The 15,927-nt window shown below is 39.1% G+C and overlaps 2 protein-coding genes across 6 annotated transcripts in view; one reads left to right on the forward strand and one right to left on the reverse strand.

Moving 5' to 3' along the window:
• LOC103457617 (uncharacterized) overlaps nucleotides 1-10,133 on the forward strand; it is a 37,388-nt gene extending 27,255 nt beyond the window's left edge. For 3 of the 5 annotated variants that reach the window (XM_081597490.1, XM_081597480.1, XM_081597493.1), the window contains 27 exons: nucleotides 5-67; nucleotides 335-466; nucleotides 578-637; nucleotides 721-747; nucleotides 1,627-1,725; nucleotides 1,820-1,855; nucleotides 2,449-2,538; nucleotides 2,686-2,718; nucleotides 2,839-2,865; nucleotides 2,949-3,008; nucleotides 3,230-3,307; nucleotides 3,435-3,470; nucleotides 3,551-3,604; nucleotides 3,691-3,762; nucleotides 3,839-3,886; nucleotides 3,970-4,000; nucleotides 4,086-4,136; nucleotides 4,217-4,251; nucleotides 4,341-4,454; nucleotides 5,420-5,567; nucleotides 6,266-6,330; nucleotides 6,577-6,705; nucleotides 6,782-6,814; nucleotides 6,893-7,159; nucleotides 7,462-7,659; nucleotides 7,736-7,845; nucleotides 7,921-10,133. In XM_081597490.1, coding sequence (XP_081453616.1) covers nucleotides 5-67; nucleotides 335-466; nucleotides 578-637; nucleotides 721-747; nucleotides 1,627-1,725; nucleotides 1,820-1,855; nucleotides 2,449-2,538; nucleotides 2,686-2,718; nucleotides 2,839-2,865; nucleotides 2,949-3,008; nucleotides 3,230-3,307; nucleotides 3,435-3,470; nucleotides 3,551-3,604; nucleotides 3,691-3,762; nucleotides 3,839-3,886; nucleotides 3,970-4,000; nucleotides 4,086-4,136; nucleotides 4,217-4,251; nucleotides 4,341-4,454; nucleotides 5,420-5,567; nucleotides 6,266-6,330; nucleotides 6,577-6,705; nucleotides 6,782-6,814; nucleotides 6,893-7,159; nucleotides 7,462-7,659; nucleotides 7,736-7,845; nucleotides 7,921-8,137 — 2,313 coding nt within the window. In that variant the 3' untranslated portion in view covers nucleotides 8,138-10,133. The remainder of the gene's footprint in view (nucleotides 1-4; nucleotides 68-334; nucleotides 467-577; nucleotides 638-720; nucleotides 748-1,626; nucleotides 1,726-1,819; nucleotides 1,856-2,448; nucleotides 2,539-2,685; nucleotides 2,719-2,838; nucleotides 2,866-2,948; nucleotides 3,009-3,229; nucleotides 3,308-3,434; nucleotides 3,471-3,550; nucleotides 3,605-3,690; nucleotides 3,763-3,838; nucleotides 3,887-3,969; nucleotides 4,001-4,085; nucleotides 4,137-4,216; nucleotides 4,252-4,340; nucleotides 4,455-5,419; nucleotides 5,568-6,265; nucleotides 6,331-6,576; nucleotides 6,706-6,781; nucleotides 6,815-6,892; nucleotides 7,160-7,461; nucleotides 7,660-7,735; nucleotides 7,846-7,920) is intronic. The other 2 variants (XM_081597484.1, XM_081597486.1) reach the window with 2 other exon arrangements.
• Nucleotides 10,134-10,236: 103 nt separating this feature from the next.
• LOC103457527 (PI-PLC X domain-containing protein 1-like) lies at nucleotides 10,237-13,347 on the reverse strand. Its single transcript, XM_008397739.3, has 7 exons — nucleotides 12,751-13,347; nucleotides 12,541-12,677; nucleotides 12,344-12,469; nucleotides 11,626-11,781; nucleotides 11,440-11,552; nucleotides 11,271-11,341; nucleotides 10,237-11,089 (listed from the first exon to the last, which is right to left on the reverse strand). The coding sequence occupies exons 1-7, from the start codon at nucleotides 12,854-12,856 to the stop codon at nucleotides 10,812-10,814; spliced, it is 987 nt and encodes a 328-aa protein (XP_008395961.1). The 5' UTR covers nucleotides 12,857-13,347; the 3' UTR covers nucleotides 10,237-10,811.
• Between the last annotated feature and the right edge of the window lie 2,580 nt (nucleotides 13,348-15,927).

Raw genomic sequence — 15,927 nt, forward strand, 5'->3', positions numbered from 1 at the left:
CTAGCAAGATACAACGGACTCCAACCCTTTCAATTACCTCTTCTCTTTCTTTGCTCCATCCTCTACGGTGTGTAATGGGTAGCAGGTACTGGGTTGGGTTTTTTCTCTGCTGGTCTGCTTTCCTTTTTAACGTTTTCTTTTTCCATAAAGATGGCAATGTTTAAAATATAGCTCTATTTCTTCTTCGTTTGTCTAGATATTATGAAATCTGCCTCCACTTTTCCACTTTTTGAACGTCTTCTTTCTGTTTTCCTCTAATTTTTCTCCTTTATTAATTGTCTAACATAATTTTCCAAGACACAAAACCACATTTCTGCTTGAAATCCTGACTCAGGGTGGTCAGGGCGATGCGGGAAGGACGGGTACACCCGGACAGTCTGGTTTGGCAGGACTTCCAGGTCCCATGGGACCAGTTGGGCCTCCAGGGCCTCCTGGACCACCGGGGCCACCGTACTTCACTGGCAGTGTGAGTAACGGTTTCAAATTTAATCCTTTTTTAAGGCAGGATTAAAAAAATCTTAATCACAAGTGTAAAACTGTTCAAATATCCTTTTTAAATTACATTTTCTCCATGCAGGGGAACCAAAATGAGGTGCTAAATGCCCTGCCTGGCCTCAGAGGGCCACCCGGACCACAGGTAGCCATATTGGACACAGTTGGCTCTCTGATTACATCATTCATACCTTATACTACCTGAACTGAACTGTATCGTTTTTTCAGGGTCCACATGGCATTGCTGGTCTACCTGTAAGTAATGGAAATTAATCCCTGTGGTCCATTTTCTTAAGTTGCTCTTGTAAACACTGCAGATTGAGTATTGGAAGCTTGTAAGAAAACATGATAAAGTTTGTAAAGTGCAACCAATAAGTCACTTTCTGGAAATTGTAGTGTTGTTGAAAAATATTTGTAGTAAATAAAAATATTTAAAAACTATTGTTTTTAGTAGAACTAAAAATCAACCAGACTGCTTTTCGATAAGCTACTACCTTGTTTTAAGTGTTGCTATGGCAACTATTAGGAATAACTGTTTTTATTAAATGTTTTTATTTCTGGTTTCAACCTGGCTTATTTGATTGGTTATGTTTCCAAAGGATTTTTACATAAAACGTCCTGCATGTTTCCATCAATTAATATTTCTCTCATTAATGTTTTATGTTTCGTGACTATATCTTTTTAAAAAATTTATTGTAGTGAAAAAATATGGGGTTTTCATCTCGCAGATTTATTTTGTAAACAAAACTGTGATTTTTGTGTGACAAATTTTCCATAAAAACCTTCACAAACTCAAACTTAAAAAAAAACCCACCAGATTGATTTGCTTGTGTGCTGTAGTGTTAAAAATATCTAATTGTTATAGGCAAGCAATTTACCTCCATTTATTTATTTTAACTCTTTTGTTCAATTATTTAACTATCCTAAATGCAAAACATTTTTTTCATAAATGTTGAAAAATGTTTTTCTACATTAGTGCTGTTGTGTTTGATTGTCTGTTAGCATCAATGCTAACCATAAAATGCAGGAATAACTGGTCCAGCTAAGTTCCCTCAAAGGCCATAGGTGCCCTACTTTATTTATTTGATCTATTAGTTAAAAATAAATGTAAAAATGTTTCATTATGGTTTGTAGGGTAAGCCAGGTTTTCCAGGGGACCATGGAGCTAAAGGCGCAGAGGGACCAAGGGGACCTGCAGGGATTCCAGGCATTGATGGATATCCTGGAACACCAGTACTGAGCATCTTCATCATGCAATATTTCCAGACACATAATAGTTAAATGTGTCATTTCAGATATTAATCTCTACTTGTGCTGATTTTTTTAGGGTAAACAGGGAGAGAAAGGGGAGAAGGGAGAGACGGTGAGTTTCCTTTAGAGGGACTGATAAGAGGTTCATTTGATTGGTGAGACCAAATGGTTTAAATGTTTGCTGTTAGCATGTAGGTGAAAAGTCTATGGATCTAAAGAAAACTTGACTGGTTCAGAGAAACCGCAGTACTGTATGAAGAAGGAAGTGACTGTGGTTTGTTGATATTTGCAATAGCAGCAAGAAGGTGGTGAGGTGAGCGGGCGAAGTAACCAATAGGTTAAGATCGGCACAATAACATTTGTTTCCAAATGGTTAAATCTACTGAGAAATGTCTAGAACTTTTTACTGAAAAATGTTTGGGAATCCTGTCTTTGTCCTGTCTAACTTTATCGTTATCTGCAAGAAAAACACCTTCCTGTTAAATATTTGTTCTACATTCAGATCTCTTTTGTTTTCTTTTTTTTGTGTTGTTTGTTCAAACACTGATGCTAAAATGCCATCTCAGAATCTTTATTTTTAATTTAAATGTGACATTTTGTAGGTCCCAATGTGCTTTAATCTTAAACCACAACACATTCAGTAAACGTTAACCCAACTTCACATGAAAAAATATTTTTTAATTTGTGTGTTTATTCTGAACTCAGGGTCGTCCAGGTCGAGATGGTGGACCACCTGGACCACCCGGACCCCCTGGACAACCAGGACAGGTTCTCTACCAGCCGCCGTCAAGAGATGTGAGTCAGAGCTCCAACTGTAAATCTGTACATTAATTGGAAAATGAAATTAACCCTTGAACTTTTCATCATCCTCTCCCTCCTTCACTGCACGGTCACTGCCTGCCTCACTGCTCGTTACTAACTAACCTAACTTTGTCTTGCTAGTTTAACGAGGTTTATTGGAACGATTTGGGACAGGTGAGTTGATGCTCCCCCAGTTCCCTGAACTAAACTAAAACTCACTGACTTTTAACTTCGTTTGCCAAGTAAGAGCCAGGCTGTTCTGTCTTTAATGAGCCGTCTCTCCTCCTCCTTTAGAGCGGATCAGGGCGTGCAGGATTCCCAGTACGTATCAATGCATCTACCAACCTCACTTTATTGAAATAAGCATTCAACTTAAAGTAATGGAGGTATGTCTTTTGATTTAGGGACCAGCGGGGCCTAAAGGAGACAAAGGGGATGCTGGTGCTCCAGGATACGCTCCTAAGGTGGGACAGTCCTTGTAGTGAAAATCTACCCACATCCCTCCATTAATAACGTAGACGAACAGATAAAAACTGGAAAATCTGGATCTGACCAACCGTCACTAATGTGGTGGTCGATCTGAATAACTTCTAACCAGTGAAGGAGATTGCAGCAGTCTTGCTGTCAGGTTTTTGCTCTTATTTTAAAATGTTTTGAGAGAAAATGTGTTATTTTTATCTTGCAGGGACAGAAAGGAGAGCCTGGCATTATCATGGGGCCTGATGGGAGACCGTTATATCTGGGAGGCCTGACAGGACAGCCGGTACACCAATGCAAAGCATCCTCTGTTTTTCTTGGCTTTCTTCGATCTGAAGTATCAGAAATTGACCCATTGGGGCATGAATTGGATATAATTAAGAAATAAAGTGACTGTTGATGTTGATTTGCAGGGTGAGAGTGGAAGTCCTGGCCCAGTGGGACCTCCTGTATGTACTGATTAAATTTTTCATCTGTTTGACAAGATGCCAGCATTGTGCAAGTATGACAAGAGTAACTATTTCTCCAGGGTCCCCGGGGTCTTTCTGGACCAAAAGGAGAGATTGGTATCCCTGGGAGATCAGTATGTTTCTGTTGTATTAAGGAACATTTTTAAACTATTGTTTTTATTAAAATAAGAAAATGTCTGAAGTGTGACTAATGTTTCAGGGTCGACCAGGATTAAACGGGGTCAAAGGAGAGAAGGGAGACTCTGGCGGTGGGTCTGGATACGGTTACCCTGTAAGTGCTTTGAAAAGCTTTGGTGTTGAAACAAGTGAGTCATGAAGACGTTAATCATTGCTTGGTATTTCCTCAGGGCACCCCAGGACCTCCGGGGCCCCCCGGACCTCCCGGACCTCCAGGCGTGAGTTGGGTCGAGACATCTGATTTCCATTTAGATGAAGGAACAATGACTTTATCTCTGACTGCTTCGTCTCTTTGTTTCAGGGGTATGACGAGTACTCAAGGAATTACGCAGGTAAGGTTTCAGACTTTCTTTCATGCAAATCAAAGTTTCACAAATCTGCTGCTATTTATGTTATCGTTCCTCCTTTTTTGCACAGTTAAAGGAGAGAAAGGCAATCCTGGACCACCAGGAATACTTGAAATTCAAGGTAGCATCACTTGATGTTCATATATATGGAGCAAATACAACAGGAGGTAAATATTTACAGTGTGCGTCTCTGTTCTTCAGGTCTGGGAACAGGCTTTGACTTTTACACTTTAAAGGTAAAATCACCCACTAGGTCCACAATTCTAACTGCGTTGCAGATTAAATTACTTCATTTTTAAGTGAAAATCATTTTGGTTTTGCCCAGAATGAGTTGAAAGGTGAGGTGGGTTTGAAAGGAGAGAAAGGAGAACCAGGCGGCGGTTATTATGACCCCCGATACGGAGGAGGAGCTGGCTCACCAGGACGACCTGGGCCACAAGTAAGACCACCGTTTACATCCATTTCCTCTGTATTTGGTAGCATTGCCTTGGAACGGTGTTACTTGGGTCAAATGTTATGGATTTCTGTCCTCAATCTTCTCACAATAGTTGCTGCAGTTTCGGTTCAAAGTTTGCCATTTTGGCATTGTCCATCTGGAATAATGTTGTTTCCTCTTGATGCCATCAATTTATGAAGTGTACCAGTTCCTCCTATAGCAAAAGAGCCCCTCAACATGATGCTGCCACCACCATTCTTCACAGTTAGGGTGGCATAAGCATCGCTTAAGTTTCATCAGCTGACAGGAAATGTCTCCAAAATGAAGGTCTTTGTCCCTGTGGACATTTGCAAACTGCTAGTTGGAGAAATGGCTTCTTCCTCGCTGAGTGACCTTTGGTACAGGACAAATTTGTCCATTTCTGTCTTACCAGCTTCAACAGCATCTTCACAAGGCCTTTGGCTTCTGTTCTGGAGTCAGTCTACACATTTTGGACCAGAACTGTAGGATAGACAGACATTCCCATCTCGTCTATACTTATGAACTGCTAAATTTGGCATCTTCAAGCTTCTGGAAGTTATTCCCAAGGATGAGCCAGAACTTTTTTTTACAGGATGTATCCCTACTATAGTGGGTCACAGACACTTGAGCACTGATGAAATGTTTACACATGTGATTGGTTTGGTGAAAATATATATATTTTAAATAAATGTGAAACTTGAAAATGAATCCACAGCGTAGAAGCAAGATATTTTCTGCTAACACATATACTCTGAAAACATACAATATATATATTTTACAGCCATAAGTGACACAAAGACAGATGTCTGGAATTTCTTACATACCAGCATTTTAAAAAAACTAGAAGTTATTAACTATGAATGGGAAAAAAAAACAACTAATTTCTTCCTTTGTCTGTCTGGGTGGCATTCCAGTATCCTAATAATCAAAGTTGTCTCTCTGACCAGGGTCCAAAAGGAGAATCGGTTGTTGGTCCACCGGGCCCTCAGGGGCCTCCTGGAGCCCCAGGAAGAGGTTATGACGGTCGACCTGGACCACCAGGGCCACCCGGACCTCCAGGTCCATCCTTGTCTGGGCCCTATGGAGGAACACAGAGTGAGTCCAGTTACAAAAACAAATTTTCTCTCCTCATCTAAAGTTACCTGCTGCTTCATAATAAAACCTTTAATATGGTTATTATGTTTTCTTTTGGGTGTATTTCATTTGTATTCTGGATGTTGAAATTTAAATTAGTAACTCCACAAACAAATTTATGGGAAATCAAAGAACTTACCTGTTTATTCACATCTGTCTAATTTAATAATGAGCCACACATTATGATAAAACAGCTGCATAAACTGTCATGCATCACATTATTACTTTTTATTATGACAGTGACAAACTCTTAACAATGATGTTAATAAACCCCCCAAAAACCTAAAAGTAGAGCTGGCATCGCTACCATTTTTTTCTTTTGTCCACTGGTAGTTCCATGAGAGCAACAATACATAATTATATATATATATATATATATATATATATATATATATATATATATATATGTGTGTGTGTGTGTGTAATCACGAGTAATTTACTTTTTCCTCATACTTTTAACAGTATGACAATTTTATTCTTAAAATGTATATTTTTAGATATGCCTGCAAAAGTAGGATGGATATATTTTTTCATATTTTATTGGACAAACTGAGGTTTTAAAAAACTGTAGAAGAAAAAGAAAAAAAAACAAGAAAAAGGAATAAAATTAGCTTCTGTCTAAAGATGCTAAAGGTTTTTCTTTTTCTGTTTTATTGCAGCTATCAGTATTCCTGGACCCCCAGGACCTCCTGGAGCTCCAGGTCTTCCAGGACTCTCGTCAGGAGTGAGTTTTTGTTCACCTAGATATTTTTAAATTGATGCATACGATTTTTAATGTCAAATATTATGAAACGTATCCCAGGATAATTATGTAAATAATTATGTAAATACTTGAAAACCATAAAACTGAACAATCTTCATGAACTTGCAGCTGTTTTTTTTCTCCTGTTGGATCCGTTATAGCATGAAGAATCAAACAAATGAATAAAGTAGTCTAAGAAGATGCTGAGTCATTGTTTTGTGTTTTCAGGTGACGGTCTTTAGGTCTTATGACACTATGGCGGCAACAGCTAGAAGGCAGCCTGAAGGATCTCTGGTGTACGTTATCGACCAAACGGATCTCTACGTACGAGTTCGGGATGGAGTCCGACAAGTTCAGGTGAAACTTGTGTCTGAGTAATGATCCAAAATTTGCCATAAAAACTTTTTAAAACTACAAACATCTTTATTTTCAGCTTGGGAACTACATTTCTTTACCAAGTGAATCGGTGAGTGTGGTTTCCTGTTTTAAGTTTTTAAACCACACGACTCTTCCTGTTTTTTAACCCATTAATCATTATTTTCAGGGCGTCCCAGTCGAGGCGTCGCGCCCCGTCATCCAGTCACCATCACAGTCAAACCCAGACTCTGATCCCCGGTACCGACCCGACTCTCGGTACCAGACAGATCTGGTTTACCCACAGCCGTCGAATCCCAGATACCCGAGTTACACGGACCGCTTCAACCAGCCGGACGGTCGATATTTGGATCCCCGCTACCCGGTAACCCGTCCTCAGAGACCGCCGCCTCCGGTTCCCCAGGCTCCCATCCACAGACACACCTCAGGACCAGGGGTAAGACAAGACGGAAGTATATTTACAATGACACGAAGAGCAAGTCTTGGTAAAAATAAGATTTTGAGTACACAGTTGCACCCTGTTGGATTTTGGTTGCAATCCAAAAACGTCAGTTTTAGTTTTTTACATGGATTTGTCCAACAGAACGTCTTCTTCTTCTTGCCACTCCTCCCTAACGTCCAGATATATTGTGTGGACAACTTGAACAATTAAAAGAATCCCCTTCTTCTTCTTCTTCTTCTTCTTTGTTTTCTGAACATTGTGCGAGTATTCTTTGAGATGTGTGGTTTGTTTCCCAGCTCCACCTGATTGCGCTGAACAGCCCTCAGAAGGGCGGCATGCGAGGCATCTCCGGCGCAGACTTCCTGTGCTTCAGCCAGGCCCAGGCCATCGGGATGAAGGGAACTTTCCGAGCCTTCCTGTCCTCCAAACTGGAAGATCTCAACAGCATCGTTTACAGCTCCAACAGGGAGAACGTGCCAATAGTCAACCTGAAGGTGCTGAAACTAATCTGCTTGATAAAATAAAGCCCTAAATTTGTAAAAGCTAATTCTGATGCATGTTTGTTTGCAGGATGAGGTTCTGTTTGACAACTGGAACCGCATTTTCAGCGACAGCAGAATGAGGGACAACGTTTCGATCTACTCCTTCGACGGCAAAGATGTTCTCCAAGACGACACATGGTGAGGCAACACTCCACACTAAACTAAAATCTGAAAGTAAAGGGTCGCTACAGCCGCTTTGTTTGCCGCTCCAAGGCCAGAGAAGATGATGTGGCACGGGTCGACAAGCAGGGGTCAGCGGGACGTCGACAACTACTGTGAGGCATGGCGCGTCGGGGATCGGGCGCTGACGGGCATGGCGTCGCCGCTGCACAGCCGCAGCCTGTTGCAGCAGAGCTCCAGCAGCTGCTCCAGCTCCTACGTTGTGCTGTGTGTCGAGAACAGCTACATCAGTGACGGCAGGCAAAGATAGATCTAGTCTAAGCTTTAATTTGTCCGTACACCGTTTGTGTTGCATTGTATATATGTTTTTATCATGAAATATCACTTTATGTTTGTTTAGCCTGGATTTATGGTGCTAGAGAGAATCATCCTACACATCTGTTTAACTCAGGTGACTCAGTCTTATGTTGGAGGAATATCAGTTTTCTTGCTTACCTTTGGTTTCAAACTGCTTCACTACTCTAAAGTAAAGGCAGGCCAGGAAGTAATCTTCCTTTATTGTAGTTTATTCATCCACCCTTCCTTTGTTCTCCCACTTTCTGAGATTAAGTCACATGGGTAACAAGTTCAGGAGGGAAACCTGTTCCAAGTGATCCTCTGCAGCTATGTTAGGAGATTCCAGGACATTTAGAAGGTAATACATTCCCCCAAGGGGATTCTAGGTGTCTTCACGTATCTCCTCAGTGCAAAATACTTGGAGAAAACTCTAAAGACCATCCAATGAAGCATCCAAAGCACCTCGATTTATTTCAATGTGGATGAGCAGTGGCTCTACCAATAGAGCTACTAGTGGCTTGAAGATGCAAACAGAATCATATAGTCTGCAAAAACCAAAGATGAGTTCCTGAGGTTCTCAAGGAAGCTGCAACTACACCTTGAAACCTTGGTGACCAAGGTTTACCCTAGTGAAGACCAACTTTGTGCCAAGAATGCAAACAGCGATTGTAACTCTTGGATTGGATCTTCAAAGACTGGCTTCTCCAACAAAATGCATTGGCGAACAAGGTCGTAAGCTTTCTCCACATCCACAAAATCAATTTGGATTGGATAATTAACTGTAAACACGTCATTACGGTGCTCTTCCTGAATATGATGGCTCAGCAAATGGTCTGGAACATTCCCTCTAACACCCAGAAAGACAGTTTTCCAAAAAGGCACAGAAGAGTGACTCCTCCACAATCCCCTGTCTTAAAGATTGTAACCAACACCTTCTGTCTGCCCTAATTGGTACATTACAGTAATAATGTGCAAAGATGAACAAGTTGCCAGGAACTCTCAAGTTATCCTGGTTGTTTGGAGGAGAAACAGTTTCTGTTTTTTTGCCATATGAAGACTTGAGACATCTGCTTTGCTCCAATGCTATTCACTTGTCTTTTCCATGTTGGAGAGCGGCTTAGAAGAATGGGCTTTCAAATTAAAAGTTGGATTTTCCAATTTCTCCAGGAAGTGATGATGCTACTGTAATAAAAAGAGGCTTTTTACACATTTTTATCTGGTCTTAGGGACCATTAAAAATGCTTATAACTGACTATTTTAATAGTTCTGACAAAAAATATTCTTCAATATTCATTATTACGCAGAGTGGAAACCGTCTTAGCGCTACCACAGAAGCTAACATCTATAGTCTATTTTATCTCTGCTTTTGGGTGTTCAGCCAATCAGCTACAAGGAAAATAAATCTTACGAACCCCAGCCAATAGCAGCATTATGTTTAGGTATTTCAGCTTCCCCAGCTGCCTTTTCTTTTCATTTTTTTAGATATGCTCAACCAGACATATGCAAATAACTTGGAATCACATTCCACAGAAAAACAGGTGAGTAGGCGTGTAAATCCAGTAAACCCAACTGACTGAACAAACCAAAGATTAGATGATTCTTCTCTGTGAAATGTATATTTTTCACTTCTGTACACTGATTGCAGCCCACGGCACATGAGTATTATCCATTTATCACTTTGCTACAAGATGGAGAATATTTTAAAACTATATTTTATATCAATAACAAAGGGATATTTATTAGGTTTTTTTTTTTTAAATCAACTGCTTTTTTTTACTCCGACTGTAACGTGTGATGTGATTTGCTTTCAAAGTTTGGGAGCACAGATATAAAATGTATGAACAGATATGCAAGGATTCAGCCATTAACCTGCTGTGCACTGTTTTTATGATAACTTCAGCTGGAGATTGTTTCTCTGTCATCCTGGAAAGAGATGTCATAGTTGAATAAACTCGTGTGGGAAAATGTGATGGTGCGTTTTTTAAATTACTTTGGGAGGTTCAGCTCCTAAAAAAAACAAAAAAACATTGTGCTCATTTGTTCGTCTGTGGGAACAAATTTACTCAACAAGAGTTGAAGACATAATGTAACCAGTTTTATTCGATATAAAATGGCTTTTTTGGTCGTAATTTATTCAGGAAATCAAATAAATTAGACATTTTCTAATTCTCTGGTTCTTGGTAATTTAGTAGATATGTCTGATTTGTGTGCTGACATATAGACAGAATGACTAATAAGTAATTAGAAGATGGTGAATATTTAAATTAAAACCTTTTAGTATAAAACTAAAATAAAAAAGACCCTTAAACAGATTTGTTTGAGCCCAACCAACTGTATTGAGTTCATTCAGTCATACAAAAATATTTGATTTCACAGAAGAAAACGCTGATTTAAATTTTTTTTTACACATATGTACAGACAATTTATCAAACTAGAAATGTGTTTAAAAGTGTAACAGTTTGCAGTTAAATTGATTGAAATGTGATCAATAATAATTGTGAAGCAAAGGTTAAGATGAATTAATTGATAAGAAATTGTACACAACAGTGTGGAGATTCTGGTAACTTGCTCCAAATGTTTCCAAATGTTTTTCTGTAACACTGAGCGCTAATGTTCCCAACTAAACCAGTGGAACCAGTTCAAGCGGCTCATCCCGGAGGTAACTGGGAACCAGAAGAAGTCCTGGCTGCAGCTTTCAGCAATTTGAAGTTCAGGCCGATCACGATCGAACAGAACCTACTGAAACCTACGAAGTCACAGCACACGATGTTGACTCCGCCCACTCCCGGGCCGGGGCGCTGCTCTGCGGTCCAACGGAGCAGCAGCGAGAGCGCCTCCACCGTCATCCTCCTCAGGTTCTGGAGGGGGTGAAGGAGGATGTAGCGAGCGTCTTCAGTCAGGTTCAGACCGCTGACGTAAAAATGACCTGGAAACACAAAACACTTTAAGTCTGTTTGGTCTGTCAGTCCACATTCCTTCCTGATTCTCTGTTTACTCCAGGTAAGATACTGACTACTGACACGTTACCCTACAGAAAAACTTGCAGAAACATTCCTTTAAGGTTTTAATGTGACTCAACTTGCTTTGCAGGTTTAAAACTGAAGTACCTGGTCTTCCATGGCGTTTCTTTTCCTCCAGATAAGCGATCACTTCCTTTGGATCTGGGCTGTCAGCGTACCTGCAGACACAGCGCCCCCAAGAGGCCAGATAGTAATATATTTGTGATTTTTTGTTTTGTGGAAGGAAATATGGCTTCTAAATGTGTGCTAAATTCACCAGTAAGGTATTTTTGGCCACAGCTGGCGGTGCTGACACTCCATCTGCAGGTCATCATAGGAGAGAATGACCTGCTGACCTCCAGACCAACAGGAACGCAACGTGGGAGTATCCTGCACACACAGCACATGCACATAAAGTTCACTGATAACGTGTGTGTCTTCAGGAGATGCTTTGATTCTTAACCTGTGACAAACAGAGCTTCTTGCTGAAGAGCGAGAGGATGAAGTCCACCAGCTGGACGTGATCTTCATCAGTCAGAGATTCAAAGTGAGAGCAGGAGATGATGATGACCTCTTTGGGATGAGCGTCCAGCCACGATGCCAGCTCCTCCAGAGCCTCCTACACACACAGAAACACATGAACCCAGAATAAACAACCCAGCTTTTCTTCTGTCCGTAATAGCTGCTCAATCACATTTACGTGAGAAACCTTTTTGAGAAAATGTTTTACTTTTACTTGAATAATTTTATTATGAAGTATTAAAACTCTTACTCGAGTAAAATTTCTGTATTCTCTACCCACTGAATGAAAAACATGTTTAACCAAAACTTCCCCAGACAGTGACACACACCTATAAGTTTTTTTCTTTTTATTAAAGTCATTTGGAAAGGTTTTCTTCTGCCTGATTTTGTAATTTTTTGTTACTTCGTATAAATTATTGTCATTTTGGTCCTTAAAATACCAAAATGTCCACTTAACTTCACATTTTAGTCCCTCTGCTAATGTAATTTTTAAATATTAAATTATTTTGGTTACGATCAGTTACTCAGTACTTGCGTGGACACTTTACCAAATATTTTTTACGCTTGCGTAATTTCTTGGATGGCTACTTATTACTTTTACTTGAGTAAAAATATGTTGAAGTAGTGCTTCTCTTACGCCTCTTGTCTCCTTCACACACCTTGACGCTCATCAGCGTGTAGATCCCGTGGGCGAAGAACAAACTGCTGCCCCCTGCTGGCTTCCTGGCGATCCGCAGGTCCAAGTAGCGAATACCGAGCTCACACTGATACCAGAGGACAGATTGCTGCAAGAAAAAATATCATAAAGATGACCACTAAAAGACATGAAACAAAGATTTGCATCAGGCCCCGGTACCTGTGTGGTGGACCAGCGGTAAATACAGGGTCGGATCAAGCAGGGGAAGAGTCGGTCCGTCAGCCGGAGAAGCCAGGGCTCCGACTTGAGCACCGGGGAGGACATGTCCAGGCAGAAGGACATGCTGTCGTGACTCCCTGTTACACACAGACGGTTAGTATTAACATTTAAAATAACGTTTGGGTATTTCCTGAGCGGTTCAGGTGTTACCAGGAATAGCCAGGTTCCAAAGCGGGACGTCCAGGAGCTCCTCCGGCAGACGGGACATCCAGTCCGAGTTTCCTTCTCCGACATTCTCCCGCTGGTTGTCCCCCATCTCCAACTCTCTGCTACATTTCTCTCATTTCATCAAAAAGAGAAAAAAAATGTGTGACAATACTGCTTAACCCCATTTGGTATCCGTCACGTATTTGTTTACAAACACTTCCTGTTTTCAACTTTTTCTTCTTCTTGGTTACAGTAACCGAAACAACGCAGCGCCACCAATAGATGTGGAATGATATTGCAGCGCACCATAGGAAAAACACTCAATTTATCAAAGTTTTCCTTGAAAATATATAAATAAAATTCTTAATTATTTTATCACATTTTTAAAAAATTTAACTATTTTCGCTTTTTATGTGTATTACGGAGTATTTAAAAAGTTAGAAATACTTATAACTGTTTAAACAGATTATTTTAGGATTTGTAGTTGTTTTGGAGAGGCTTCAAAAGACTTTCTAAACGTGTGTGCATCTATAATGTTGTGCGTTTTAACCAGTAGGGGGCAGGAATTGACTCAACAGTTATCAGTTTTCATTCTTGTGACTTTTTGAAATGTAATAATGATCGAGGTAAAGCTGGAGGACTTGATCCTGACCGTGAAAGAGGAAGCTCCAGGTCCTTTCAGGACTAACTAATAAGGAAGATCAAGAAGCACATGATCCCTGTTTCTCCTGGCATTTGATTATCCTATCACATGCACTTTGTGTTTTTGTGCAAGACTTTTAAAAACAAAGATTTAAAAATTTCAAATTGTTCTAAAACCAAGATAAGTATTAGTTTTACCTACTATTTCCTCCTTTTTTCTTTCCTTTCTAATTTTTTTTTTTTTTTTTTTACTTTTTCTAAACAAATATTTCCACATGTGAATTTATTTAGGCTCTTAGAGAACTTTTGCTGACCAGAATCAGCAAAACTTTAATCCCAGGGATTCACAACAACATATATAAAATCCCTCTCGGACCCCAAAGATGAACAAAAAGGTTTTAACTAAGCTGAACTTTTAAAATTATCATTAAAAAATATATATTATTCAAAAATAACATGTACAAAATTATATAAAATGAGACTTCACACAACTACAAGCATACAGAGACAATAAACAGAAAAATAAGTAAACCAAGTGCATTGAGGACTTTAACTAGATGCACAACAGAAATACTATTTACAAAACTTAATATTTAGTATTTAACCTAATTTAGCTTTTATCATATGATGAGCAGTGAGTCCTTATTGATTAAACTAGTTTACATCAGAAAGGCAGCAGCTAATAAAAGTGATTGCAGAGTTACAGTCTTGACTTGAGACCAAATGAACAACATATGGTCTTTAACTAGACTCCTCTGTGTGTGAATGGGCCTGGAGAGGCTAATCGGATCAGGCCACAGTTCATAAAATTTCCCAGAATTCCCCTCTCTTAGGAAGCAGATGGTAAAACTAATCATGTAAGCGCTTCGCCTGGGTTCCTTCCAGCAGTATTACTCTAAAGAAAGGAAATAGGAAAACCTTAATATTAAGTCGAGTATGTAAACGCAAAACACAAATATTAAATTAAACAAGGGTATTTTTTCACATTCTATTAAATTTTTCTTGCTTTTAAAAGGTTTAATCATGCATGAAACAATATATGAAACTATTTCGAATTTATTGGGGACAGGAGTGAATAAAAAGGAAAAGAAATAAGCCACTGGCAGACTCCTTAACACTGTTACACATCGAATTTGATCAAGTTTTGGCCCAGTTCAGTATCTAATTCACAAAGCAAATCGCTCTAATTAGCTCCGGGTGTAAACAAGTTCTAAACATTTACCAGGAGTTGGTGCCAGGTTGCTTTGTTTTCTGTTCAACTTTCGTAAAACTACTTTCAGTTGAAACCAGATTAATGCATTTGCTGTATCTGCACACATTTAATATTTTTTTCCATGTGAAAAATGAAATCCGACTAAATTATTCCTGTTTTTAGGATTACAAAAATATGTCTCAGAAAGTGCTAATGTTTCTAAAATGTATTCAGCATCTAAATACACTAAAATAACTGAAACGTTATGCAAACATAAGCGAGTGTCTTGTACTTTCCTGGGCTGAAATGTCACTTAAAGAGGAAGAAGCCATTTCTCCAAAAGCAGGATACATATTATGTGTTATTTTTATTTTACTCAATACTGGCATTATGTATGCAGATAAAACAATCAAAGAAGTTAAAAATGGCTATATAAAACATGCTCTTGATTATTTATTGCTCATTTTTCTCTAAATGGAATCATGATTTCTAAATTAACATCAAGTTGAAGAAAGGAAGTGGACAGATTTAGCAATCAAATAATTAGAAAGACATGACTTTAAAAAAAGTCAAGTGATAAGCGGAGTTGTTTAACGGATTTTGTTATAAAGCTTGTTCCAATTACTGCCAGAGGAGTCTGGAAATAATGTGGTTTTAAGTTGATTTATTAAACCTGAAAACCTGCAATGTTTCTTTTCCAAAGAAGGTTTGTTACCTAATGTTACCCCGGAAAACGTGCAGCTTATTTCTTCTCAAGGAACAACATAATGTGTTATTTTGGTGATTAGGTACAGATAATTATGTTATTTCTCTGCTAAATGTAAGAGAATAAGAAGGTCTCAGCAGTCAAATCAAGTTGAAAAAAATATTGTTTTTTGTCGCTAATTTAATCATTAGACTTTTAAGATTTAAGATCTTCCTCCCTGTCTAGCACCATGATACACATCCCTGTCATTTAGTCTGCAGAATACAGATCTTCGCTTGTTTCTCTATGGAAAATCAGGAACAGGAAGGAGGCTAAATAATGAAACATCTGATTGATAATTTGACCAATGTCCTAATTATAAACTTTTTAAACTGAGCTCAGATGTATGACCTCCTTCTGTTTTCTTGTAATGTGGAAATAAAAATCAACTTGGACAGAAAGATGGATGACTACCTGGATACCAGCGTCAACAAAAACAGTTTATGTGGAAAATATTCACATTTTCCACATTTTGGTTTGTTGCAGCCTCTTTCCAAATTGTACTCAATTAACTGCTGATGTTTGTCACATGTAGCTACAAAAATTCACTCAAATTTAAATCAGGGTTCCGGCAGTAATTAAAGTAAAATCCTTTGGTATG

Source organism: Poecilia reticulata, chromosome 2 (genome assembly GCF_904066995.2).
Source record: "Poecilia reticulata chromosome 2, P_reticulata-male-v2, whole genome shotgun sequence".
Taxonomy (NCBI): Eukaryota; Metazoa; Chordata; class Actinopteri; order Cyprinodontiformes; family Poeciliidae; genus Poecilia; species Poecilia reticulata.

Bases quoted from the DNA above. Each gene is read 5' to 3' on its own strand.
- LOC103457527 (XM_008397739.3), bottom strand. From the start codon at position 12,856: ATGGGGGACAACCAGCGGGAGAATGTCGGAGAAGGAAACTCGGACTGG. The intron at 12,470-12,540 runs GTACCGGGGCCT...TTTTTCTTGCAG, and splicing joins ACCGCTGGTCCACCACACAG to CAATCTGTCCTCTGGTATCA. The intron at 11,782-12,343 runs GTGTGTGAAGGA...CTGTGTGTGTAG, and splicing joins ACACGCTGATGAGCGTCAAG to GAGGCTCTGGAGGAGCTGGC.